The 27,846-nt window shown below is 35.2% G+C and overlaps 1 protein-coding gene across 1 annotated transcript; it reads right to left on the reverse strand.

Annotated features, from left to right (window-relative positions):
- On the reverse strand, positions 1 to 26,562 carry SMC3 (structural maintenance of chromosomes 3). Its single transcript, XM_058188089.1, has 29 exons — positions 26,480 to 26,562; positions 23,750 to 23,825; positions 22,280 to 22,318; positions 21,937 to 22,004; positions 21,066 to 21,137; positions 20,849 to 20,928; positions 17,803 to 17,881; positions 17,161 to 17,278; positions 15,925 to 16,100; positions 15,698 to 15,778; positions 15,218 to 15,382; positions 14,738 to 14,859; positions 13,962 to 14,175; positions 12,903 to 13,006; positions 11,573 to 11,672; positions 10,934 to 11,094; positions 10,283 to 10,424; positions 9,785 to 9,935; positions 9,180 to 9,332; positions 8,203 to 8,354; positions 7,839 to 7,997; positions 7,087 to 7,194; positions 5,382 to 5,490; positions 4,691 to 4,938; positions 4,393 to 4,605; positions 3,884 to 4,075; positions 3,259 to 3,436; positions 1,059 to 1,165; positions 1 to 440 (listed from the first exon to the last, which is right to left on the reverse strand). Exons 1-29 carry the CDS (start codon positions 26,492 to 26,494, stop codon positions 369 to 371), a joined length of 3,654 nt encoding a protein of 1,217 aa, XP_058044072.1. The 5' UTR covers positions 26,495 to 26,562; the 3' UTR covers positions 1 to 368.
- Between the last annotated feature and the right edge of the window lie 1,284 nt (positions 26,563 to 27,846).

Raw genomic sequence — 27,846 nt, forward strand, 5'->3', positions numbered from 1 at the left:
TTATAGCACTAAAAACAATTATTTTATTGAAGCTGTTTTTTAAAAAAAATCATGTGAGACAATATAACAGTAAGATCACCACTAGAAAGCAAGAACTGAATAGACATATTTGATAATAGACATATTTAAACAAGAAAATCATTTTACAAAAAACTTCCAGAGAGCATATTTTCAAGCTTCACATATAAAACAGATATTTTCTAAAAGAATACAACAACACATGTACATACAGAGGACACCAAGGAAATTATGAAATAAGTATATTAAAGTAGCTGCTAAACAGTGACTGCATATTTAGAATTATACAATTGCCCAATGTTTGTTAAAATATTTTACATTTTCTTATAAGATTGGCAGTTGTTGTCCACTTAGCCATGAGTAGTATCATCTTCCACAAAGTCTTTGGCCATCTCTGCAGTGATCACATCAATATGGCTTACCTAAGAAAAAAATATTTGGCAATTATAATTGGAAAAATGCAACTAACAATAGCATTAGTGAATAATTCAGTTGGTTGTCAGATTCCTTGCATGTACAATATTATTTCGGCACAAATAATAAATGGCTTAATATATGATACAGCCCGTTTTCAAAAATACAAATGTAAATGGCTATGACCATCAAGAAGTCATGTCTATGATCTCATCCATAGTCCAAATCTATGAAGAATTTTGCACTAATCATGGGACCATATTCTTTGACATCTTCTTTGACATCTTCTTTGATGTAGTGTAATTTTGACATTATTATGATTTGTTAATTGATCTTTTAATATGCTTGTATAAAGTCTAGAAAAATGGGTATACATATTTGATCTAAATGTAACATCACACTAAAATGTCTGAAGAGTGTTTAGGATATCTTATCAGTTTGCATCATGTTCTTAAGTTAATTAAATCAAGCTTAAATCTAAGCAAATTTTAGTCTTTAAATCAAGAAAAAATTAATAGTGACTACAAATACTAAATTTGATACTAAATAAACACATATTGTGATCTTAATAACTAATGTTAACCACCATACAATAATATTCATGCTGTACATTTTAAGCTGCACACCTTATTTCTGAATTTTACACCATAGAACTTATCAGCAGATTCAAGCAGTTCAGGTCTGAATGTTGTGGTAATGAATTGAGCGTGTTCTGCTAATTCCATGATCATATCTGAAATAGATTGAAATAAATAAATGAAGAAAACTGGAGATGGAAGCTAGATTGATGGCAGACTCCACTTTACTCCTCCCCCTGCTCTCCACTCTCCACCCATTCATCCTTCTGCTTATCATATAATGTATTTACTTTCATTGTGTTCCTTTGTCATTTTTTACTTGATTGTTCTATTTTTTACTTCTTTTCTGTTTACATGCCTTTTTCTTTTTCTTACTTTTTATTTTGTAAGCCGCCTAGAGTAGCCTCACAGAAAGATAGGCAGCAAAAAATTTAACAAATAAATAAATAGTTAAAATACAATGTCTATTAGTACATAATCTAAAACTTTAACAAACGAAACATCTGCAATAGTCTTAGTCATCAACTAAAGCTGTTACTTTTTGATCCAACAGCTGGTTCCCATATGACTCAAGATGCAATGCTACCAGTGGGATATAAAGTTCCATGTCACATCAGTCTTTTAAGACTGTACCAATTTGTGGTTTGGTACTTTATATGACTTGGCTGATAGAGTTTCAGCAGTCTGGCTATGGTAAGAAATTCTTCACAGTCAAATTACCAATTTAAATGTCAAAAGTAACATAAGATACTTAAGCGTTTTATAATGTGCCAAAGAGAATGGGGATCATTCAGTTCAAAGATTTGACTTTACAACACCATGTTGTAGTCATGATTTCAAATATTTTGTACTGAAAAAGTGAAAAAGAGCAAGAAAAAAAGAAAACCTGCATCTTTTCTATTAAATTAAGATCTAAAGATAGTAATTTATACTTTTCTAATATACTGTATATGAGGCATAAAAAATGTTGCTGACTCTTTAAAACCACTAATCAATACAGAATCTCATAATTTTGAGCACAGCATTTTAGTACTCTTTCATTATAAATGATTTCTATAAAGATATTGATAATTTAATCCAGGATCTGTTATCAAAGAAACAAAGAATAAAAAGAGAATATTTTTTAGCTTTTCATTTTTGTACACTGAATGCACTTTACACTAGTGTTGTACAGTAAAATTTTAATCTTCATGTATAATGAAATGTTTGAATAACCTTGGGAAAGTAGGAGAACAGGTGATGCTTTGGAAACAATCTGATAAGAGAGGTAGGAGCCCCAAGTATCTTCATGGTCAGAGGAAGAAAATTAGGAATGGAATGGAATGCCTAAATGGACTTGAAGAAAGAGAAGAAATGCTGCCAAGGGCACAATCAGACAAGAGCCCACAACTGCTTAGTAATCACAGAAAGGAACTGAGAAAAAGTCTCACCCTAATGAAGTGGTTAAACCCAATAGCAGGAAGTTTATACCTTCAGACATGCAAGATTCTGTTAATGTAGCCTTACAATAAAGTAGAATTAGTTCATCTTGTGGTGTTTGCAGTCTGGTTTACCTGGGCTGACATCAATCTTGCAAGTCCGAAGGTATAAATTTCCTGTAGCCACTTTTAACTGCTTTATTCATTAGGGTGGGTTCTGCTTAAGTTTCTTTCTCTGATTGTTAAGCCATTGAGGATTCCTGCTTCTCTTATCTGACTGTACCATCTATCAACTATACTCATGCATATATGAAGAGCACTTGTGAAGATTCTCCCAAAGGACAAGCATTATCCTTAAGTGTTGCTGTGAAGTATACAACTCTTACCAAAAAAGTATTGCAGCATTTCATAACTGTGCAACTAGAGGACAGCTATAAAATACCTATATACAGTACAGTAATAAATTATATAAGCTATATTCAGAAGTAGCCACAAGCAATTTTATTAAAAATTTCCTAGTAAAATGGCTTGAGCTATCCTTACACGGTTCGTTTTAGCAGAGATACATGAAAGCTGACATTCTGCCATCAAGATTTTGTGCCAAATGCTTTTATATAAGCATGTTTCAAACTAATTTTTTAAGTGAAATAGGCTAATAGGACAAATAAGCTGAACATACATCTTAATGCCCTCCTCCGCAAAGGTGTACTTGGTATCACATACTAATTTTGTTTTAGTAACACAAATAAGAGAAAAATTTATAGAAAGCGGCAAGTACATACAAAAGACTCATTTGCACAAGAGTCTGATCTGAAACTCTGTATCTGTACCTGAAACAGCCTTCCTGTGCTGGGCATCCAGGGCTTGATCAATTTCATCAAAGAGGTAAAATGGAGCAGGATCACATTTCTGGATTGCAAAAATCAAGGCAAGAGCCACTAATGATTTCTGTCCACCAGAAAGCTGCTGCATTTCTCTCATTTCACCTTGTTTACCAGTAAAGGACACCTAAAGAAACAGCAGAAAAACTAATTTATGGTTTATATTTACTGAGGCTCCCTAAGTGCAAAGGGGAGCTATAATACAATCTCCCCAATCAATAAAAACATAAAACCTAAAGCCACACAGATTAAAATGAGTTAAACATGACACAAGTAATAAAAAAAACACTTCCCCCCACCCCAATACATTAACCCCAGGCCCGGGGGATGAAAACCATATAGAACTTTCCAGAACCCTGAGCGCGCGCGAGTGCTCTCCTTATCTCCAGGCAAAATGGTATAGCAGAAGGTGGAGACTGCCACAGTGAAAGCATGCTTTCTTGATCCTGCAAAATGACATTTAATAGAAGGGGCCTGGAGCGAATGGGTGGAGAGAAACAATTGGAGACATTATTCTTAATTCTTAAAAGATTTAGCAATAATTAAAGGCCAATTGAAAATAGTCTTGCTTTACCCTAATTCCAACGCCAGTGAACTGGTCTACAGATGGAACACTGCTTTGAGATCCTGATCCCTTTTCACTCTCAGCACTGCCTTCACCTTCATCTTGAGACTGACTACCTTCCACATCACCTTTCTTCATCACAAGTGTTGCTTTGCCCCCAGGTACCAGCTTCTGAAACACTTCGCTGAAATTCTTTGATACCTTGAAGAAGCACAATTCAAGGATGACAAACAATAAAAGAATGAAGTAGATTGACTAAATGACCTCTTTCAACTAATATAGTTTTGATATGAAAGTTATCAAGTTATAATGTTTATATAAAACTTGTTTGTTCCCTAACATTTACCATAACAATATATTTTTAAGCATTTTAGAACTAAACCCATTTCTTTGGAAGGAGGTTAAAATGACTACAAAACCACTTATATTTCAGAGATCAAGAAAATAAGCTAATAATATTAAGATGTTTAATTCCAAAGAATATGCATTTTCTATGTTAGACTATTGTCAAGTGATACCTGTTTGAAAGTCAGCTGGATAGCTTCATATTTTCTGAGTTCAAGGACATTCATCAATTCCATGATGGATTTGTAGCCCCTATCTAACTCTTCTTGACGTTTTATCAATTTTTCTTTCTGTTCTGAAAAGTTCACAAATTGATCGAGAGCTTTTTTATTAACGTGGCTATACTTTTTCAATTCTGTGTTGCATTGTTCCAGTTTACGAAAGAGCTGCATAAAAGAGTTAAAAAAATTATAAATGTATGATATTACCTAACATCTATCTCTGATCATTAAAAGTAGAGACATTTGTTACCTGCTTTAGGCTCAAAGTCTGGTATTTTTCAAATGCTTCTTGGGGAAGAGAGCCCAGTTCTCTGATTTTCTTCATACATTCTTCTTTTTTCTTCAGAAGCATACCTTGCCTGTTAGTCATCTTTTCAAGTTCTTTTGTGTCATGATTAATAGCATCCATGTGTTCTTTCTCCATATTCTTCCAACGTTCCATGCTCTTCTGAAGTTCTTTTATTCCAGCTTCTGTTTTATCAATTGAATTGTCCAGGTCTATTAAAGTAAAACAAAATATAAAAATAGTAAACTAGATAAATATATAAAATAATACTGAGGAATAGCTTACAGAGTAAAAAGAAGTAGAACAAAGAAAGGTTATACTGATTGGGAACAAGGGAAGGAAGTTGATGCGGGGCCCAGAAGAAACATTAGGTCTGAAAAATGGAATGAATAATGGCAACATTTAAGCCAAAAGCTAAGGAGTCAACTATAAAATACGGGTAAAGAGTATACTAACTGTTGAATCATTCTAAAATATTTGTAATATATTCAGATGATGTAAAACTCTTTGAAGAAAAATTTATAACACTTAGGCTGTCCTCACTCTATTTTTTATTATTTGTGCTTTATGTTTGTCCTAACAACATACATGTATGTTTTAGGATGTTTTAGGAAAGCAAACTATTAACTTTCTTTGCTTAAATAAGATTACCAACCATCTGATCGTGCCAATGTATCCTTTACTCGTTTGTTGATTGCCTCAAGTTCAGACGTTGTGGCTGTAAGAACAGTGCCACCTTCTGTCTCTCTCAATTCGTTGAGCTCCTGAAAGACAGAGTAAACATTTGCATTCCAATGTTCAGGATGACTAGAAATTACAGTCTAACAATATGTACAAAATCACAAATCATTCAACTTGGAATCATTTTTGTGCTTTCAACTCAGTATTGATTTCTTGTGACTGCCTAAACTAATCTCTGCATTTAATTTTTTAATTCATAATATGATTTGTAACATGATTTAATCAACTTTTTCAGACCATTTGGAAATTGAAGACTAATGGATATATAATTTCTAACTTTCTCAATCTTAAAAAGACAAGCTAATACACAAAAAGTAATGGCAATGACCCAGCACGTAAAAGGCATAAAATAGAATAGTTCCAGCTACTTTAATATTATAAAAGACCTGCACATCTGGTACTTATGATTCCCACCAATCAGGAACCAAAAGCTCCTGGAACATCTATGACAATGTTTTACCTAGTTTCTGGAATGGCCACAAGCCATCCTAACCTTGAGAATCAAGGGTTCCTTAGCACCCTCCCATCATAATTTGCAGCAAATGGAAAGTTTCAACAGGCATTTTCTATTTGTTCATATTATGCAGGCAGAAAGCTTCATAAATACCCAGGTCTGGAGCCGTAGGGTTTTAAAACAATAACCAGCATATAGATTTCCCAGAAGCAAATCAGTAGGCAGTACAACTTCTGCAATAAAGATGTTAGATAACAGTAATAGTATTTTTAAAATAATTTTATCAACTGCTATATTTTGCATCGGCTAAGGTTTTTCTGAGAGGTCTTTGAGAACAGTCTCATGTAAAGTGAATTGAAGAAATCCATACAGGAGATGCAAGGACATTGGGAACTGAGGAATGCTTCTAAAATAAAAGCCCTCCTGACCACTATTTTTCCAGCAGGAACTGTGATCCAAAAGAACCTTGAACCAGATTTCAGATATAGTACAAACTTGTGTTTATAGATAGAAAAAAGTTTCTAAGTTGAATTAAATTATGTCAGATTTATTTTTAAATATAAAACTATTTTGTATATCAAGGGAGTCCCAGACCTTAATTAGCCATTGTTCTGCAGAAAGGCCTGAACACATTTTTCAATAGAAAGTTTAGGGGGTGGGGTGTTCTTGCAGCACTTACCATGTATACAGCTAAATTCAGTAGATTTTGGGAATGTAAGGCTTAGTAATATTTAGTAAAAAAAATCTCTTTCAAAATGTGGTTTTATTATAAATTATTTTTCTAATGAGCTGCCACCTTGAGTTTAACAATAATAATTCTTGGGTAGCAGTAAAAACCACATATTTAAAAAAATCTGCCCAGATGCCACAAACCGACTTTTCTCTTTTTGCCTTTAAAATTTTTTCCCCTCAAGTTAGTTCACCCAGAAGATAGTTGGCATATTTCAGGGGAGTTTTAAGTAAGATTGAATCTATGTGTGGCTAAATCTAAACCATCTGGGTTAGGCAAGCGAGTCATTTTTTAAAGAGAAAACAGAATTTTCTTAGAAACCGATTTACTTTCTGTTTCCCTTTCTCACAATAATGAAATGCAACAGAACCATTATGTCAAAAAATAAATAAATGGTTTTTTAAAAAAATGGATAAAAAAAATAAAGTATCCTACCTGCTCAACTTGGTCTAAACGCTTCCTTAAATTTTCATTGAGGTAGGTTTCAACTCTAGTGATGATGCCTTCAAGCTTGATTCTCTCATTCAAAAGCTGTCTGTTTTCCTGTAAAGCAAGAAATAGCAATTTGTAAAATATTTCAATTTGTACAAGAAAATTCAATTTGTACAATATTTCCATAAGTAAGTAATATGGATTTTTAAATTACAATGAAATCTTTCCACCGAAACTTTCTAAACCTCTCCACTACTTCATATGAAATGCATTTGGTTTATATTAAAATGAGGACCTTCTCAACAACAAACAAGTTAACCACCTACTCAGTGTTTGTCAACCTCATTAATTTTAAGACATGTGAACTTAAAACTATCAGAATGCTACAATCAGCAATGCTTAAGTCTTAAAATGAGAAGAATATTAATACACATGTACTGGGGTTCATACATCACACTAGGTCATGATTTGCTTAACAATGGTTTTCCAACTAAGCATAATTGATATTCAGACAGTGAATTATAAAGAAACCCAACTTTGGAGTCAGACAACATGCTAAGCCAAAACTTATATTATGTCTTACAAAATATTTGTAAACCCAGTCTTAATAGCTGCATAGGTAAAATATGCCTATATATCTGCTATAAATAAATACTTAGGTTACTTATGGAAAGTTAAACAAATTATTTTTTAATTTAATAACTCTTGAACATGATTAAGACTGCAATTTGATTCTGAAACATGAACATGCTTACTTGCTGTAGCTGTCGGATTTCATCATTAAGTGCATCAACTCGTTTTTGGTCCTCTAAGCTAAGTTGAGACAACAGGTCTGTTCCCAGTTCTGCTTTTAATGATTCTCGGGTTGATTCCATAGCATGTAAACTTGCCTCTAAACTTTGTAAACTCCGTTGCTAAAATGAAATTAAGCCAAGTATAATTATTCATTCATGAAAAGAGCCTCCTGGTTCAATTAATTTTGTATCTATTGGGTTTTTTCTCCATCACTTGCTTCTTTTGAAACCACTTAACATTAACCCCATTCTTTGTCTTTGAATTCTACAACTGAAACTAGAGCAAATGCCTCCCAAATGGCAAACATTCGCAGATATTCTGTACCTTAGGCATAAACGTTTTTTCTGACTGCTGTCTCTTTTCTTTCAGCATCTTCATCTCTGACAAAATGCTGTCTCTGGAAGCCTTGAATTTCCTTTGCTGCGTTTCTATCTGTTGCATTTGATTCATCAGTTGATCAATTTCATTATTAATTCATGCAATGCGCTAAGGATAAATTCTGTTCATTGTTAAAGTGATGGGATTACGCATAACCCAATGCTAAAATGGTTGTAAGTTTCTTCATATCAATAAAGCTTCTCATTTACATCATTGTAGGAGAAATAAGTTAAATGTTACAATAGAATAAAAAAATATCTAATTTGCTTAAAATGATAGATGAGTAATACATACCATCTATTTAACTTAACCAACCAATTGCAGACTATTTATTAAGCTAATTGTTAGGATTCTGTGTAGCAGAGAACAATTCCAATATATAATAAATTAACATAGAAAATAATTATTATCGTCACTACCACATTATTATCTGGCTAAGATGACCAACCAAACACAACTAAGGTCTGAAAGACTGCTAGAATAATAGCTAGCTTTTTTTTCAGAAAGCAAGAAAGCCTAAAGTTGCTTACACTTTCAGAGCTAAAAATGTACTTTAGGACAGGGGTGATTATCACATAAATATAACAACCTGGTCCTGACCATTTTAAACAGCCATATTATATGCTCCAGTGGAAAGAACATACACTGTATTTTTTGCACTATAAGACGCACCTGACCATAAAATGCACCTAGGTTCAGAAGGGAAAAACAAGAAGAAGAAAAAAATCAGGCAGAGCCTGAGAGGACTAGACAGGTGTCTTCTCATGTGCCAGTTCTGCTATTGACTCCTGCACTGCAGAAAAGAGACAGAAGAGGCGGACAATGACAAGTAACACTAAGGATGTTTTCATCATATTCAAGTCAACTACTCATTCACATACAGCACATCTCAGACAAACAAGCAAATAATCTATGAAGGATATTTTCAATGTTTCTGCGTAGATTTTCATTGAGTTTTGCTTCAAGCTCTCCAAGTTCCTCTTCTGCTTTCCTAACATCTTTTTGGAGTTCAAGTCTAGACTTTCTTGTATCATAATAACCTCCAGTTAAAGCCCCTCTGTGACTGACTTGATCACCTGCAACAAAAATGATGTTCTGTTGAATAAAAAATAGTTTTCAAACTGGTCTGTACATGAAACAATTTGCCTGTCAGAACGTGAGTTACATGCACAAGATGAAACCAGGTCAATGTGCTGCTGCTTCTATGTGATCAGAATAGGTTACCAGAATTTACTTTCAGCAGATTTGAATTGCTATCTCATGGGAACTGAGAACTGTAGTTTATGCAGACAATGCTTAAACAAGCCAGCCTCAAAATCAATTAAATCAGTTATTACAATACAAGGAGTATTGAAATATTATTGTAACTTTTCTCAGTACACAAAAGAAATTATGACATTAGCAAACATAAAACTCACTTATGATTTAATCGGAAATGCTGATACACTGGATTTAATATTGTGTTGGGCAGATCAAAGCAAACTGAAATATGTATTTACATCATAAATCAAACTGTAACCAACCATACCTTCCAAAGTAATACAATCCATAGTAAAAGCTCTAGCCAGCTGTGTAGATACTTCCATACTTCGACAAATAAGAGTCTTTCCAAAAACATGTTTAAAGGCTTTATCAAATCTTGGATTGTACCTCAGTTTACTGATCATTGGAATGGCATCCTGAAAATAATAACCAAGCCAAATAGCTGAAAAATTTGCAAACCAGTAGAATTTATCTTAGATTTAACAGATGCAGATTAAATACTGGGTGATCTAACACAGAACCATTATAAGGAATAAAAAGCATTGAAATGCAACATACAAATGTATGAGACAGTTAAATCAAAGGAAAATATCATGAATTTAGGCTATTTAGAATCACAACATACGGAGAGAGGCAACCCAGAGCCTACACTGCTTATATTTTTATTCATTCTATTTATTTGTAGCTACTTTAATATGAAGATATTGTACTCATATAACTCAACTACTATGGTAGTAAATTATTTACAGCAAAACAAACTTACATTTGTTTCAGGATATGCAGTGTCTCTAACATCCAGTTTGTTCAGAGGAAGAAAAGTCACCTCCCCTGGTAGATTCATTTTATTGAACTCCATCAGTATTTTAGTACTAACTTCATCAGAATCTACAATGTGATAAAACAACCTGTCATAAAAGATAAAGAAAATGAATCAAGGTTTATTGTAACCATGACAGCATACTATGTCACATTCCTAGTATCAAAGATAACCATAAAAAGGTGAAGAAACTATACAGTCAAATGTACGTAATCTTATATAATTGAGTCAGACAACTTTTGTTATTTCTCTTATGTGCTTTTGTGCTATGTTTGCGTGGTTCTTACAGTAGAGCTATCAATATATGATACAACCAGATGGTTTATTAGCTGCCTGCTTGCAAACCCAAAACTGACTGGGATGAGAGGAAGGAACCAACCCAAAGTTTCCATGCCCAAGGGAGGACTAGAATCAGAATCTCTTTTGATCCACTACCTTAATCACTGTACCAAACTATCTAAAATGTTGATCGCAAGTATTATTGGAATTGTCTTCAAAATATTTGAAGCCTATAATTGCTTCAAAAAATAATCTTAATTTATCAGTTTAAGAGCAACACAAAAAAACAGTTAAAAAAATAATTAGTGATAACTATACCTATTTCCTGCAGTAACTTCAACACAGGTGTAGAAGGCAGGCTCACATTCAAAGTTATTCATCACTATTCCATGATAGCCATTCAAAACATGTTGATTAATACCTTTACGACGAAAGTGCTCCAGAACCTTGTTTATGCTATCAATGCCATTTAGAATAGCCTGTTTATCATAAAATAGAATTCATTGTAAAACTTATATTCTGTGAAAATTGTCTATGTCCGATATCATTAACACTTTTATGTTTCACAGAACCCTTCCCCACAAACTTGATTATCTTGTCTATAGCAGAAAATTAAACAAGTCTTCAGATTTGCTATTACTTTATAAGTACCTGTGTACAATTATAATGTGTATTGTAAAGCTATTGCTATGGGAACTCATATAGACTTAAACAAATGTTTGGTGTATGATGCTATTTTATAAAGAAATCAAATTCTGAAAACCATGAATATAATTTTATTCAAAATGTTGTTTTAAATGCTGTTTATTTTTAAAAAATAAAATTATTTTTTTACTTTCAAGTCTCCTGCCATTCTACTATGCCCCATAAAAAATTAAGAAACCTAAAGTATAAGAACTGTATGATTTATAATCTAAGTCTTTGAGCAAAACACCAGTAATTATGATCATTATCTACCTTTCCTGTTGCTGCTCTAAGAAGTTGTTGTTTCTTTTCCAAATCCTCTCTCTTTGCAGCAAGAGCTTGCTGTTCTGCATTCTCTTCTCTCCACAAATAACTAAAAAATATTTTCAGAGACAGCCAAATTAATAAAAATCTCTTTTAAAAAGGCATTATAAATATAATTATTAATGTACTATGCAGAATTTCAAAATAGAATACCTATATTTGAACTCTCTCATAACAAAACATTCTTCCCTTCCCCCAAATAGCCCAATTATTTTCTGTGAACCACCTAATTCTATTTATTTATAACAATTTTTAGTTTTTGGAAAGTAAAAAAAAGTATAACTTCAGGAAGTCTAATTTTACTGCATTACGGTAGTGATTAAATTGGTAAAACACATTAGATTAGTGACACTCAAACTGTGGATCAAAACCCTAAGTTAGAACAAATTTGTTGCAAAAGGGGTAGGGGCTACAAAGCAAGACTCTTGCTTTCCCTGGACAAACTTACAGATTTCCAAGTTTATTTATGTTAAGATCAGTTCTGACATATTTCAGCTTTGCATTTGGCAAGCCCAATGCAGAAAAGTTGGATTACTATTAAACTTTTTCCCACTTCCGCTGGACAAGCCAGAGCAGTGTTATTTTATACATAGATTACAACATAGCTATTAAAAGTATCCAGTGAAACCATTATTTGAATATATTATTTTGCATGAATAATCATGAGGATGGGAATTACACAAATTCTTCTAGTATTTTAGTGTATCAAGACACTGCAACATTTGAGATCCCTTAAATTAGTCTGCAGTACAATAGTACTACTGCAGATTTAATGGGAAATTTTATTTCCTTCTACCAGTAGATAATAAAACACAAACTAAGGGATGTGTTTGGTCTTTTAGTTGCTTGCTGAGGGATATGTACAAAAATGGACACTGAAAAGGACAAAAGCTAAATATAATTTAAATGTAAGCTTAATCACCACTTATTAAATGCTTAATGCAATTTGCTTTCAACCCATTTAATTACAATTTGAAGCACTTTTTAGAACAGCCATATCAAAGGATTTTGGGAGGAACCTCCAGATAAGGGGTGTCAAACTTGCGACATCATGGCTTGTGACGTATCGGGATTTTTTCTCCCTTTGCTAAACCGGGCGTGGGTGTGGTTAGCACATGACGCATCTGGCCCACAGGCTGGCAGCCTTGCTCTAAATGCTCAAGATAAACACCCTTGATCTAAGACAAAATCTTCATAAGAATATATTTTTAAAATAGGGAAATTTACTCATGCATATTCTTACAAGCATAAGAATATAAAGCCTTAATAAATTACTAACTTTCTTTCACTCTGTAGCTCATCTTTTTTGTTTTTTACTTCATAATATTTTCTGTCCAGTTCTTCAACACGAGCTTTCACTTCATTGAGATCTTGATCCAATTTCTAATGTACATAAGAAAAGTGTTTTAAAGACATTTCACAATTTTACTAACTTTAACACATTTTATTAAGCAGCATCAACTTTACAAAAAAGTTTGGAATTCAATGAATTTCCTTTCAGCATTTAGACAAACAATATAAACAAATAAGCAATTTAGATTTGTTTTTAGTGTAGATGAATGCAAATAATTAGTACAAGATAATACACTCATATTTATTAAGTGATACTGCAGCTGGAGTGGAGAGAGAATGGATCATGCTGTCAATGTTGTAGCATATCACCTTGAAGTATATGTTTAAAAATGATCCTATGAGTAAAAGTACAATTACCATCATCTTTACCATAGAAAACAAAAAAGAATAATTCAAAGGTGATGGTCAGTGAAAGATCATGAAGGCCATAATGGAATACAAGGAATATCTATAAATTATCACATATGAGATTTACTCTGTAAATAGAAGTATCAGGTTATGTGGTTTGAAACCATAAATTTTTCAGAAGAAATCCAACAGGTCTCATAAGATTTACTGAAGAAAATAAGGCAACCCAGTAAAGAATTTCGGCAACTACAGTGATTTAAGAACAACCTATGTGTGTATGTATGTATACCTTTGTGTTTCTATGTAAATGCACGGTTTACTTGAGTCACTATAGTTTTGCATTCCTCTTCACCCTTATTAATGGATTACTTAACCATCTGAGATGTAGTATGAGTGTAATGAACTTTTCTTTTATAAAAAGAATCTGTGAATAAAGTGAAAACTAGGACTTAGAAATTTCAACATACAATAATTAACAACATCCTTGCTTAGCATTATGTGAATAAGATTTAGGTAGGTACAGTTTAGATATTATACCTAGAAGTGTAGTTTCTAAGAACAGCACACCCATCATTATATATATATGAAATACATGAATCAAACTAAATTATGTGTATCAATGAGCTCAAATACTTACACTGTACTGTTCTAGGTTCTTCTCTTTGTTAGCCTCTGTATCTTCCAAATCCTTATGTATAGCAGCAATCTGTCTTTTCTTGTCATTGATAGCTTGATCTAAGGACCTGAGTTCTTTCTTAATCCATTTATCTCTCTCTTCTTTAGAGGTAAATTGACTTCCTCGACCTTGCTTTGCATAAAGATCAGTTCTCTCCTGGGTAGCCTGTGCTAGTCTGTTCAAAAATAATTAAAATTTAAGAGTTTCAATAGAACTATTAGTTCATAACCAAAATATATTCAAGTTTAACAATGTTATCATTATATGAATTCATTTTCTTAAATTGTATGACTGCTTCAAAAAAATAAATGCAAGATGAATGTGCCATTATTAGTTTTTGCTTAATTCTAAAATTTACACTTATTTGTATAATTTCCTGCATGTACAAATTATAGGACACACAATATAATAAGGACATAAATAGGAAAGGGAACGTGTACTGACTTAAATTTACAGTTTGGTGTTGATTTGGTTTTCCTGCCTTCAGGTAAAAGGTAAATTGTTAAGAGTTATGATACAGAAAAAATAGGGCTAGATTGCAAAATGAGCATGGATGGCTATGGAAAAATTATCACCTATATATTCAAAAAAGAAAAATAAAGTACCAAGAAAAAAAGGCCTTGATTTTGAAGTAACAGGTAATCTAATGCTTTTTCAGACTCTGTTTCAGGCACAAACATTGGGTATGGAGAGCTGTTTCTAAATGTCTTTTTTTTTTCAGATTAGCTATTTCACACCTGGCAATTCCTCGTTCTTCTCTTTCTTTTACACTATTGAACTTGGGTTCTGTTTCTGCCAATTCTTTCTGCTTTTCTTCAATTTTTTCAAGAAGTTTCTGTCTCTCCTTCAACAGTCTTTTCTGAAAATAAATGTAACCCAAGTCAGAAGTATGTAAAGCCATGTTTGTATTATGATAAAAATAAGTTTTAATTGTTTAAAAATGTAATAAGAAAGATGTTTAGCAACTTCCTAATTTTGATGCATAAATGTTCAAAGTAAAATTAATACAATCATGATAATAGAGCTGTCAGGATTGTCAGCTGTCATTTTCAGGAAATGATTTATAACTTAGTGAACAGTGTAATCCTTGGGCAAGCTTTTCCAGAAGAGCATGAAAAGAAGATAAATGCTGTACAGCGTTTACTCCAGTTCATATTCTTTTGATAAATAGCAGAAATTTTTTTTAAAAGTAAGTTCTTTTACTATGGGACTCTTACCCGTTGCTCACTATTTCCAGCAAGTTCATCTTGCAAATCTTTTGCTTTAAGCTCTAACTTGGTCCTTTGTTTTATCTGTTCTTGTCGCTCAGCACTGAGTTGCTCCTTCTCTTCTTTCATAGCTGAAATCTTTGTTTTCAGTTCACGGACTTGTCTTTCAATTTCCTATGTACCAGTACAAACATGATATTAATTAATACTAGGCAAAAGAAATACAGCAATTCTCAATATCTACGTAACAAGATTTAACCAGGGAGATTCATATGGGGGTTAATTTTTGCTGATGTTATCATTACATGCACTTTAGCACCTAAATAGAAATATGACTTCCCATTTGTCTTATAGATATTTATTCGTTTATTCCTTTTTGTATTCCAGCGCAATCTCAGTCCAGTTTTAGATTTATCTGTGTTGCACCATACTACATAAAATATTTTATCTTTCTTAGTTAGGAATACCTTAAGTTATGTGAATTTTTACCTCCATTTTATCTCGAGCATCCTGTTGTGCATCTCTTAATTGCCTAGATTTTTCTCCACTTGTTTCTCGTTTGGCTGAAAGCTGAAAACATACAGTAAATTAACCTTTGGTATACTATTGGTAATATAATAATACTACATGCAATAATATTGCATAAAGCAAAACTAGTTATGAAAAAAAAGGAAAATTGGTATTTATTTTAACACATTGTCAAAAGAGTGACTTACTTCATCAAGCTTAGCTCTGGTTTCATTTAGTTCCTGATTATAAATGGTATATTCCAGTGCTCTTCTCATTTTATCCCATTTTTGATATTGAGCTAATTCTTCCTTTTCTTCTTCCAGTGTATGTAATCGCTCTTCAATATACTTCAATAGCTCATTTATTTTCTCCCTTTTCCCTTCTTTAAGAGTCATTCAGAAACAAATTAAATAAAAGGGTTATTAGTAGATACAGCTATATATGCCTTTTAATACTTTCTGGGAGCATCAGTTGATATAGAATGCAATCAAATTGATTCCGTTTAAGGGCAATATGACTGGAATGCTTTTTTCCAATAGTGAACTACATGTATTCATATTTTGTTCTCAAATGTTTTACTGAATGGTGGTGTCATGTCTTAATAAATTATTTATCTATATATGGAAAAATAAACTAAACATATCTTAAATATATTTATGAACAAAAACATGAACAAAAAACATTTTCCCCAAGATAAACATTTATTTAATTTTGGTTTCTATTAGAGAATTCATCACACTGTCAATGTATTGTTTGGGATAGTAGTTGGAGTTTACATAGTTCTTGACTCACAACCAAAGTTGGGACTTCCATGGCTAAGCAATGTAGTCGTTAAGTGAGTCACACCCAACCATACTTTTGTGGTCATTTAAGCAAATTATCATGTTTAAGAGATTCACACAAACTAAGCAAATCTTGTTGTCCCCCATTGACTTCTCTTGTTATAAGCCCTCTGGTGAAGGTCGCAAATGGAAATGTGACCTCCAGATGCTGCAACGAATATAAATATATCCCGATTGCCAAGCACTTATATTTTGATCAGATAACCATTGAGAACGAGTCATAAATCACATTTTTCCAGTGTCATCATAAGATTTAATGATCATTAAATGAATGGTCAAGTCTAGTCCAGGTTGAAGAATTAACATCAGTGCTTTATAAAATATAAGTAAATCCAGCTTTTAATGTAATTTTTCTATATAGGAGCAATGAATATGAATATAATACAAGAGTAATAATTTTCAGATGTTAAAAATAACAGTTTGTTTTAAATCCTATGTTTAAGTGCACTGAAGGTGCTTTTTCAGAAGCTGCTTGAATGAAAAGCGAAACGTCTTCAAAGAAAAAATAGGAAGTCCAGTTGCATCTTGAAAAAGCACCTTTGGAAGAACTATGACCTGGATGACTGAGACTCTCCATTATTCAGATAAAAATTATGTTACCTGTCTCCTTCATCAAGGAAATACTCTCTTCTTTACGTTCATCATATACTCTAGTTCCAGCTACTTCTCTTAGCAATTTTAATCTCTGAGAATCAGGAGCTGTGGCCATCTGATTGATCTAGAACAACATTTTCTTTCACTGTTTTTGTTTATATATAGAAAGCAAACAGGTAATCCACTTATGACTAATATGAAATATTAATATGCGATTTTATTGCTTATAATTCTGTTCACACTAGTCATGTTGCTACAACTATTGAAAATACATTGTATTTGGAGCACATCAATAAAGAAAAAAATGGAGAACATATTTTGAATGGTTCAGATTAAGGAAAAATATAAATATTAATGAAAATTAGTCAATTAAAGCATTAGTCCCCAAACTTTCTGGATCCGCAGACTGGCAACGGCGATGGAGAGGATAGAGAATGTTTTCATACACAACCTAATTCTTTGCATGTGCAAATGAAGCTTCTCACCCTTGCCCACCACTTGTGTGGCCCGGTGCCAGTCTGTGGCCCGGAAGGAGGGGACCCCTGAATCAAAATATAATTAAAATTCCTGCTTCTGTTTTAGTGGATAATTTGTTTTGAAAGTTACAAACTTTTCTTTCTGGAAAATAGTTAGTAGCTATTGTCATACCTTTCCTTGCTTAACAATATAATAGGGATTGCTGCGAGAAAATCCAGCACTTTCAAGGAGGTTCATGACATCATTTTTCCTACAAGTAAATTTTAAGTCAATTTTATAAATATTGTAGCATAAAAGTAGCATAAAAGCATTTAAATAACCAATGTCCTATTAATTCATGAAAATATTTTGCTTAATATTTGTTATTTTTGAAATGGCATTATTCAGTTTTTTTTCCAGTATTACCATGTAGAATATCAAACCTTAAATTCAATTCCCACTTCAGAACTATAGTAGGGGAATGAGTAGCCAGAACACATTAATAATCAAATGGAAAAAAATAACTGGGGTGAGAGTCCTTTTTTCTCTGTATTCTTTTGTTCTTGTTAATTTCAATTTATTTTTTATTAAAGAAGAAACAGGAGTCTGCCAATAGCAGTCAGTTTTTCTAAATAGCTATATAATGAGCTAGCAGGAACAGGGATCCCTTTTTATCTGCAGAGATATTTCTATATCATAAATATAGAATTTATTTTAAAGCCTTGATAGTTTTATTACCAATTTAAGTCCAAATGTTTTAAAATATTTCATACAGGTAGAAGTTAAAAAGATGGATTTTGATAAATTAAGGGATTTGCAAGGAATATTAATATGAGCCATGGTGGCACAGTGGTTAGAATGCAGTTTTGCAGGATAATTCTGTCCACTCCCAGTAGTTTGATTCTCACCAGCTCAAGATTGACTTATTTATTTATTTATTTAATCATATTTATATACCGCCCTATCTCCCGAAGGACTCAGGGCGGTTCACAGGCACTTTAAAAACATATAAATACAATATAAAAGCAATAAAAAAACTTATTCTAATAGCCCGTTAATTAAAATATAAAAATAAAACCCAATTAAAACCCATAAGTTTAAAATCTAGCTCAGTCCTGCACAATTAAATAAGTATGTTTTAAGCCCGCGGCGGAAGGTCCGAAGGTCCGGAAGCTGACGAAGTCCGGGGGGTAGTTCGTTCCAGAGGGTGGGAGCCCCCACAGAGAAGGCCCTTCCCCTGGGCGCCGCCAGACGACATTGCCTCGCTGACGGCACCCTGAGGAGACCCTCTCTGTGAGGCGCGGGTCGGTGAGAGGTATTCGATAGCAGTAGGCGGTCCCGTAAATAACCCGGCCCAATGCCATGGGCGCTTTAAAGGTGGTCACCAAAACCTTGAGCGCACCGGAAGGCCACAGGTAGCCAGTGCAGTCTGCGCAGGATGGGTGTTATCACGGGAGCCACGAGGGCTCCATCTATCACCCGCGCAGCCGCATTCTGGACTAACTGCAGCCTCGGATGCCCTTCAAGGGAGCCCCATGTGAGAGCATTGCAGTAATCCAGGCGAGGCGTCACGAGTGCGTGGTGACCGTGCATAGGGCATCCCGGTCCAGAAAGGCGCAACTGGCGTACCAGGCGAACCTGGTAGAACGCTCTCCTGGAGCGGCCGTCAAATGATCTTCTAGAGACAGCCGTTCATCCAGGAGGGCGCCTAAGTTGCGGACCCTCTCCGCCGGGGCCAATGACTCGCCACCGATGGTCAGCGCGGTTAGCTGACTGTACCGGGATGCCGCATCCACAGCCACTCTGTCTTGGCGGGATTGAGCTTGAGCCTGTTTCTCCCCATCCAGACCCGTCGGCCTCCAGACACGGGACAGCACTTGATAACCGTTGGGGTGGTCCGGTGTAGAAATACAGCTGGGTGTCATCCGCATACAGCTGGTACTTCACACGAAACCACTGATGATCTCACCCAGCGGCTTCATGTAGATGTTAAACAGAAGGCGAGAGGATCGACCCTGCGGCACCCACAAGTGAGGCGCCTCGGGGCGACCTCTGCCCCCTGTCAACACCGACTGCGACGGTCGGAGAGATGGGAGGAGAACCACCGATAAGCGGTGCCTCCACTCCCAATCCCTCCAACCGCGCAGCAGGATACCATGGTCGATGGTATCGAAAGCCGCTGAGAGGTCTAATAGGACCAGGGCAGAGGAACAACCCCTATCCTGGCCCTCAGAGATCATCCTGCGACCAAAGCCGTCTCCGTGCTGTAACCGGGCGGAAACCGGACTGGAGCAGGTCTAGATAGACAGTTTCATCCAGGTGCAAGGAAACTGATATGCCACCATACTCTCTACAACCTTCGCGAGCGGGTTGGAGACCGGACGATAATTACCTAAAACAGCGGGTCAGGAAGGCTTCTTAAGGAGGGCCTCACCACCGCCTCTTTCAAGGCGGCCGGAAGACACCCTCCACCAAAGAAGCGGTCGTAATCGCCTGGAGCCAGCCTCGTGTCACCTCCTGGTGGCCAGCACCAGCCAGGAGGGCACGGGTCCAGTAAACACGTGGTGGCATTCAGCCTACCCAACAACCTGTCCATGTCCTCGGGAGCCACAGGGTCAAACTCATCCCAAACAATATCGCCAAGACCACCCTCGAGCATCTCACCCGCGTCACCGCAATCTTGGTCCAGACCATCCCGAAGCTGAACGATTTTATCGTATAGATAACCGTTAAACTCCTCAGCACGTCCCTGTAACGGGTCATCCCGCTCCCCCTGGTGTAGGAGGGAGCGAGTCACCCGAAACAGGGCGGCTGGGCGGTTATCTGCCGATGCAATGAGGGAGGAGGCGTAGCTACGCCTCGCTTCCCTCAATGCCACTAGGTAAGTCCTAGTATAGGACTTCACTAGTGTCCGATCAGCTTCCGAACGGCTAGACCTCCAGGAACTCTCTAGGCGTCTTCTCCGGCGCTTCATCCCTCTCAGCTCCTCGGAGAACTTAGCTTTCCACCCTTCCGAGGTCAGTAAAATGAGGACCCAGATTGTTGGGGGCAATATGCTGTCTCTATAAACCACTTAGAGAGTGTTGTAAAGCACTGTGAAGCGGTATAACTGCTATTGCTATAAATATGACAAATTAAAATATTCAAAATAGTTACCTTGTCTACTAATTTAAAATTTCATATAAAACCATTTCATGCAGAAATCAAATTGCTTTCATAAAGTAAAACTGCCACTTACGTCACCATTTTCTTGTCTAAGAAATATTGGTCTTTTTTAGCTCCAATGACTCTACGAAGAGATACCTCTTCCTTATCAATCTTAAAATAAGATAGAATGCAAACATTAATTTCCTGGATATAATTTTTGAACAAGTAATTTATGATATTTTCCTTTTAATTTAAATAAAACAAAACCAAGAGGACTTATAAAATAAAAATAAAAATATTTAACTTACTGGTAATCTGTTGTCCGAGTTGTCAAAAATAATTTCCACAAAAGCAGAGATAACCCGAGGTCCTGTGCCTTCCTAAATATATATATATATATATAAAATTTAAGTTATCCAAGTTTTAAAATATTTTATTTTATACAATGTTTTGGTATCCTATTCTTTAAAGTTTATGTAGGTATAAACTCTTATTCTTCCTTGAAAACAGAAATACTGTTTGTGTAATAAAAAGCTTAATAATACAATCAAATGACTTAAATTTTGTATTTTTCCTTCACTAAATTAGTACAACTATTAGGCTAATTAAAAATAATTCCACAAGCTAATCTTAAAATAATATTTTATGTCAATCCCAGTTCAGCAGCATTTAAGCGGGAAAGAGTCTATTTCTGCTAATGGGAATATGTTTTGAAAAGCCAAAATACTAGGGAGTGGTCACATGGGTTTTAAAAAAATCCACTGACTGATAAAAATAGTGAGAGAAGGAGAAAAGTAAAAAAGAAGGGATGTGATTAGAAAAGTAAGTAAGAAATTACATGGAAAGATTTCATGGAGCCTCAAGAGGAGATAGGCATGGCATGACTCTAGCATCATTTGGCTCCAAACCTCAAACAAATTTTCCAGAAAGAATATAGCCCTTGGTTCCTTTTTCTTCCTTATCTAATTCCATAATTCATCTCAATAGTCAGGACGAAGCAAAATAAATTCCACAAGTATTTCTTCAATTCTGATTGAAAGAGAGCTATGGAATTATTCAATTTATTAAGGATTTTTAAATCATGGCAATTCACTGGAGTTTAAACTGCATTATATATGTAGTTTCAATACATACAATTTAAACAAATTATTTTAGTAATTATCAGTCAAGTTTGCTTACATGCAACAAAGCCAGCCTTTGCTCAGGACGAAGATGACTAAATTCATCACTGAGGACGAACTGAATTGCTGTAATAAAGAAATACATTAGATTTAATTTGTAGGATGTATTTTAATAATGAACTTCCTAAACATTTATTTTATAAAGTATTATATAAGATATTACAGATTATGTAAAAGTACTTAGTTTTTATAGTTGTATTCATACTACAAAACTTTGTCTAAGGTATCGTGTTGCTTGAAAGAAAATACAAATGTACATAGCTGTCATGCACAACATTATCTGCATACCTTTAATGTAAATTGGATTATCATTTAATGCAAATTTGGAAGCTTTTCCTTACCATAGAAAAAGTTGCTTTTTCCGGAACCATTTCTGCCCACTAAAAAGAAACAATAAAAATTATATAAGTGTTGATGTCAATTCATTATAGGAATATTTTAAACTGGAGTCAGAAGATAAAGATCTATAGTTGTATATAAAATTACATATATGAAAATAAAATTGTAAAACAGAATAATCACCAACTGACCACCTACACTTAAAATCAACCAGACACTTTGTACTAAAGTACAGAAAAAAGAAAAGTAACTTTCAAAAGATATTTTGATTCGTTTTTATTTTATAACACTTATAACACTATTTACTGAATCTGCACTACCATTAATCGTTTCATAGTTCCCATCGCCAATCTCTTTCCACTTATGACTGTATGACTATAACTTGTTGCTGGCAATCCTTATGATTTATATTGATATATTGATCATCAATTGTGTTGTAAATGTTGTACCTTGATGAACGTATCTTTTCTTTTATGTACACTGAGAGCATATGCACCAAGACAAATTCCTTGTGTGTCCAATCACACTTGGCCAATAAAAAAAAAAAAATTCTATTCTAAACCATCTTCTACTATATGGATATTCTCAAATTTTAATTTTATCCTATCTGAATCAGTCTGACCCACTTATAGCCCTCCATTCAGACCACATCATTATGTAACAACCCTGGGAAACAAGCTTCTAAAAAGGGGAAAAGTGATTCCCATAAGATTTATTAGCAATATAGCATTTGACTTGTGATTTTTCCAAACTAATGCTTTGCCACAGGAGCTTCAGGTACTTCTAGATGTCTTAACTATACATTTTGAATAAAATACAACTATTATTAAAGATTAAAGAAACAAGAATTTTACCTCTCACAAGGCTACAGTGGAAAAATTCAATTTTCCTTTTAATACACTCCATAATTATAACTGCAACTGAGCCCAAAATTTCTGCTGTTAAGTATACATTTGTTAAGTGAGTTTTGCCCCATTTTACAACTTTTACAACAACTTGCAGTTGTTAAGTTAGTAACATGGTTGTTAAGTGAATCTGGCTTCTCCATTGACTGTGCTTATTAGAAGGTAGCAAACAGCAATCACATAATCCCAGGACACTACAACTATCATAAATATGTCAGTTGCCAAGTGTCTGAATTTTGATATGGCTATGGGAAACTTCAATTGTCATAAGTGTAAAAAAACAGTTATAAGTCACTTATTTTAGTGCCGTTGTAACTTCGAATGGTCACTAAATGAGGTAAATCCTCAAACTAAAGTTTAGGATTACCTATATTAGTTGCATAATATTTTTTATTTATTCTATTTAGACAATGTCCAACTCCAAAAGTATAGTGGGTGGTTCACAGTGAACAAAACGTTGCACATTTTGAAGTTTTACTATACAAAAATATTCAGAAATGTTCAGTAGTATTTGCATTATTTAAATTATCTGTATTTAATATTTATTCTTTGTAGCAGATAGCTTACCAATGACATTATGCTTTGAACTGAAGGGATCTACTATAGTTTGATCTCTGTAACTTCTAAATCCCTGGATAATTACCTGAAATAAGCAGAATTATTTTTTAAAGTAAATGAACAGATCAAATCATATATCAACTTGCAGATTTTTAAATAAAAATGAATCTACGTTCATTCAGTACATATTCATTCTTGTTGTACCTTTTGTTTTACTACACACAGATCAATATCCCATATTGCAACATACATATAATGTTTGTTGAAGATCACCTAAGTTTTTAGCTAATAATGCAGCAATGTTAGTATAGAAAAGTTATGCATTCACATAACCCAAAAAAGCACTCCTTAAATAGCATCGCAAAATTATTCTTTCCACAATTACATTAAACAATATAGGGGTCATCATGCATCATTATCTGTGCTATGTCCTTTACCATGTCTGCATTGCACCACATATATGAAACACCCTTTAAAAAAATTCAGTTGTCAAAATTTTTATTCCTGGGATTTTAGACGGCCCTATCATTTTTCTACATTCTCTTATCTTGTTCTACCCCTTATTCATCTCTTCTAACAAACATTTTACTCCAAAACACATTCATTCCAGAATATTGCACAATTGTCCTAAAACGCATCACTAATTCTTCTATTATCACCACAAACTGGGGCAGAACATGCAATATTATTAGTCCTTTTTGTGAGCACCTCACCTAGCTGATACAACTTAGATCAGGGCTGTCAAATTCCAAGCCAGCAGGCCAGATGTGTCATGCCCTGGCCCGGTTTAGGAAAGGGGAAAAAAAGTCCCGATATGTCATGTAACACTGCTGTGACAGTGTGAGTTTGACACCTCTTAGATGATATAAGAGCATATTTTCTGACCTGCATTTTAGTCTGACTTTCTGACCGATATTTTAATCCAGGGGTAGTCAACCTTTTTATACCTACCACCCACTTTTGTATCTCTGTTAGTAGTAAAATTTTCTAACCGCCCACCAGTTCCACAGTAATGCACCGTGTATCATTGTCTGCGCATGCCTCTCACGCATCGTGGATTGGGGTGGGGTGGGGGCGCTGGCTATCAGCTCTGCTTGTCTGTTACAGCTGGATGGTGTGGGAGGACATGCACGAGCTATTCTGAGACGAGGCTCTTTTGTTTGCGGTTGCACTATAGCGCCATTTAGTTTCACTTACGTAACGTGAACTAAATTTATGCGTGGGCGATACAAATAGTATATTTTCAGAAATTTAAATTGTCACGGGGAATTTTATGAAAACATAATGAAAATGTTTTTAAATGATGCTATGAAATTTTTTTTAAAAGTCAATTAAAAAAAAGGAAAGTACTTCAGTATCAGACAAAACCCCTACCGCACACCATGAAAGCTGGAACGCCCACTAGTGGGCGGTAGGGACCAGGTTGACTACCACTGTTTTAATCCCTTCATAATTAAAACTATAGCTTCATCTCCAAGCATGAACTTGGAGAAGTTATACAAATTATAATTTGTATTCTACAAGATCAGCCGATTTTCTTCAAACATATTACATCCTTCCAACTTCTCTCTCACACACATTTCCTTTAATTCAATTTCATTTATTTTATTCTCTGTACCAAGTATTACATTCCAAGTTGCAATCTTCAATGTGGCAGATGGGCCTGCAGGTACTGACCTCCACTGCCTGTCGTGGCTTTGGTTCATCAAGACTTGCACATAGCAGTTTTACTAATATGAAAAGGTGTAATTTACCAGCCTTGTTGTAATTGTGTCACAGCCAACACTTGTCTGCTAATGTAAGAACAGTACACTTGCCATTTTTGGCACTTTCTAGCCAGTATGCCACAAATGTCATTCCAGTTCAGTCTTACTCTAATCTTATTTACATTATGCCAACTGCAATCCTTAACTGACAGGCTGTTCTAGAGCAGTGTTTTTCAACCTTAACAACTTTTAAGATGTGAGGACTTCAATTCCCAGAATTCCCCAACCAGCCATGACTAGTAATTCTGGGAGTTGTCAAGATTGAGAAACACTGATCTAGCGACTACACGGTTGTCTGCACCCAACCATTTGGAGGTGCAAGCGATTTACTGACAGGTCCTCAAGATGCAGCAACACACTCAAAACCAGCCAAGTACCATGCACTGAAGCTTGCTTTTTTGGGTGTGTGTGTGTGTGTGTAGACATACCACAAACCGCCCCTCCGAATTCATCACCTTGATCTCCCTCACGAGCGGTCAAATTTCTTCTGCAATCTTTGCAACTCTCCATTACCATTTCTACAGAACCGGCCCACAATCTTTATTTTCGCTTATTTCTCCCCGACCCATTAATTTTACGTCAGCTAAGAACGGCCGCCTCCCCCTTCTTGTCCTCCCATCATCGCGCCAAGGAAGAAAAGCAGCCCGTCAGGTTCAGCCCTATGCCGCCCCCTCCCCAGAAGAGCCTGAAGATAGGTGATCTCTCTTCTGATCTGCCACTGAAAAGACTCTCCGGGGCAAAAACTAGGCACCGAGGAGCCTCCTCCGCAACGATCACGGCCTGCATATCCTCTCTGCTCCTGCCGGAGCCCAGGGCCAACAAACACCGTCCTCCTTTCCCTCACACCCCAACCCAACTCCGGCATCCCTCTCCCCAAGTACCCTTCTCTTTCAGCTCTGTATGGCTCTTCCTTTCCATTTCCCATAGAAAATAAACCGCTACGCCACAAATTCTAACCCCCGGTGCGGAGTACCTGCTTAATATACATCGCGGCGGCGGCAGCGGCCTCCCCTTTTCACCGAGAAGCGCCCACCGCTCAAGCCGTGCACAAAATGGCCGCACGCTTCCCCCCACCCTCGCCCGTCCCCTTTGGAACGAACCATTTCATCAAAGAAAAGGGGGGTCCAATAAAAACATAGAAAGCGCCTTAGGAAAGGGCAGCGGAAAATGTCACTTTTTCAATTGTATAGAGATATTACTCATGCCAACATTTCTGGCCTAACAGTCAGAACCCCCGGTAGACTGTGTGTTAAAATAAGCATCTCTTACTCGCCCTATTGGAATTTGGTTCAGCCCGTAGCAGCGATTTGGGCGCCAAGACAAGTCTGGCCAATGGGAGAGTGAGGTTGGAGAGTCCTGGTCGTAAATAAAGTCTTCGCGCTGTTTTGTGGGAAGAGAGTTTTCAATCAGCTTCGACCGGGAGTCTGGGATAGTTAAAGTGCACCATCTGTGCAGCAAAGGCAGGTGCAACCGGCCTTGGAAGAATTCGAAATAAAACATATGCGAGAACTAAGAACAATCTATTATGGAGTCCAGTTCAGGAAAAAACGGGATGTGGCGTATCATGTTTGCTCTCATCAAAGAGCTGATGTTATGAATAACATATTGGTAGTCTTATGTGTTCGGATCTTTCACTGGAAAAGGAAAAACAGTTATTTCCCTGTAGTTTTGAAAATATATCAGTGCAGACATTTCAATTGCATTTATGGGATTGTTCATTGTTTTAAAATGTTTTTGTAGTGTCTTTTGATGTTATGTAATATAACCTCTTCAAAGCAATTTATAACAATTTATAATTCTAGGCTGTTTACAATATGAAAAGATAAAATTTTACAAAACCTATACACAGTAGGAACTAAATAATAAAGATAAATACATGACCCTAATTAAAAGATGGGGAGAGAGGGAGAAGGATGAGGGCGGGAGGTAGGGTCTGTTATTAGGCTCAGCCACCCCCAATTTTAAAAATAATGCAATATCAAAAAAGCATTTTAAGTCTCCTTTGAAAGTAGGGAAGGAGCAATGTGCAAATCTTTCACAAGCATTACAGCAGAAAGAAAAACCTCATCGCTTGTCCCATCAATATAATATTATAATCAAAGTAATGTTCATAGAGTTATTAAAAATCCATTAAACTAAAAGTTTGTTTTTAATAGTAATCTATAAAATATCCAACTACCTCTGAAAGCATATTGCCAATCAGTTTAGTATTGAATATGAAATTCACTATGATTGTCTTGCAATCAATATCCTAATAGAACTGATCATAATGTATGAAGCTTATATTTAGATGGGAATATACAGGAGAAAAGAAAGGAAAAGATAATTCTATATGGTAAT

This window comes from Ahaetulla prasina, chromosome 6 (assembly GCF_028640845.1).
Source record: "Ahaetulla prasina isolate Xishuangbanna chromosome 6, ASM2864084v1, whole genome shotgun sequence".
NCBI lineage: Eukaryota > Metazoa > Chordata > Lepidosauria > Squamata > Colubridae > Ahaetulla > Ahaetulla prasina.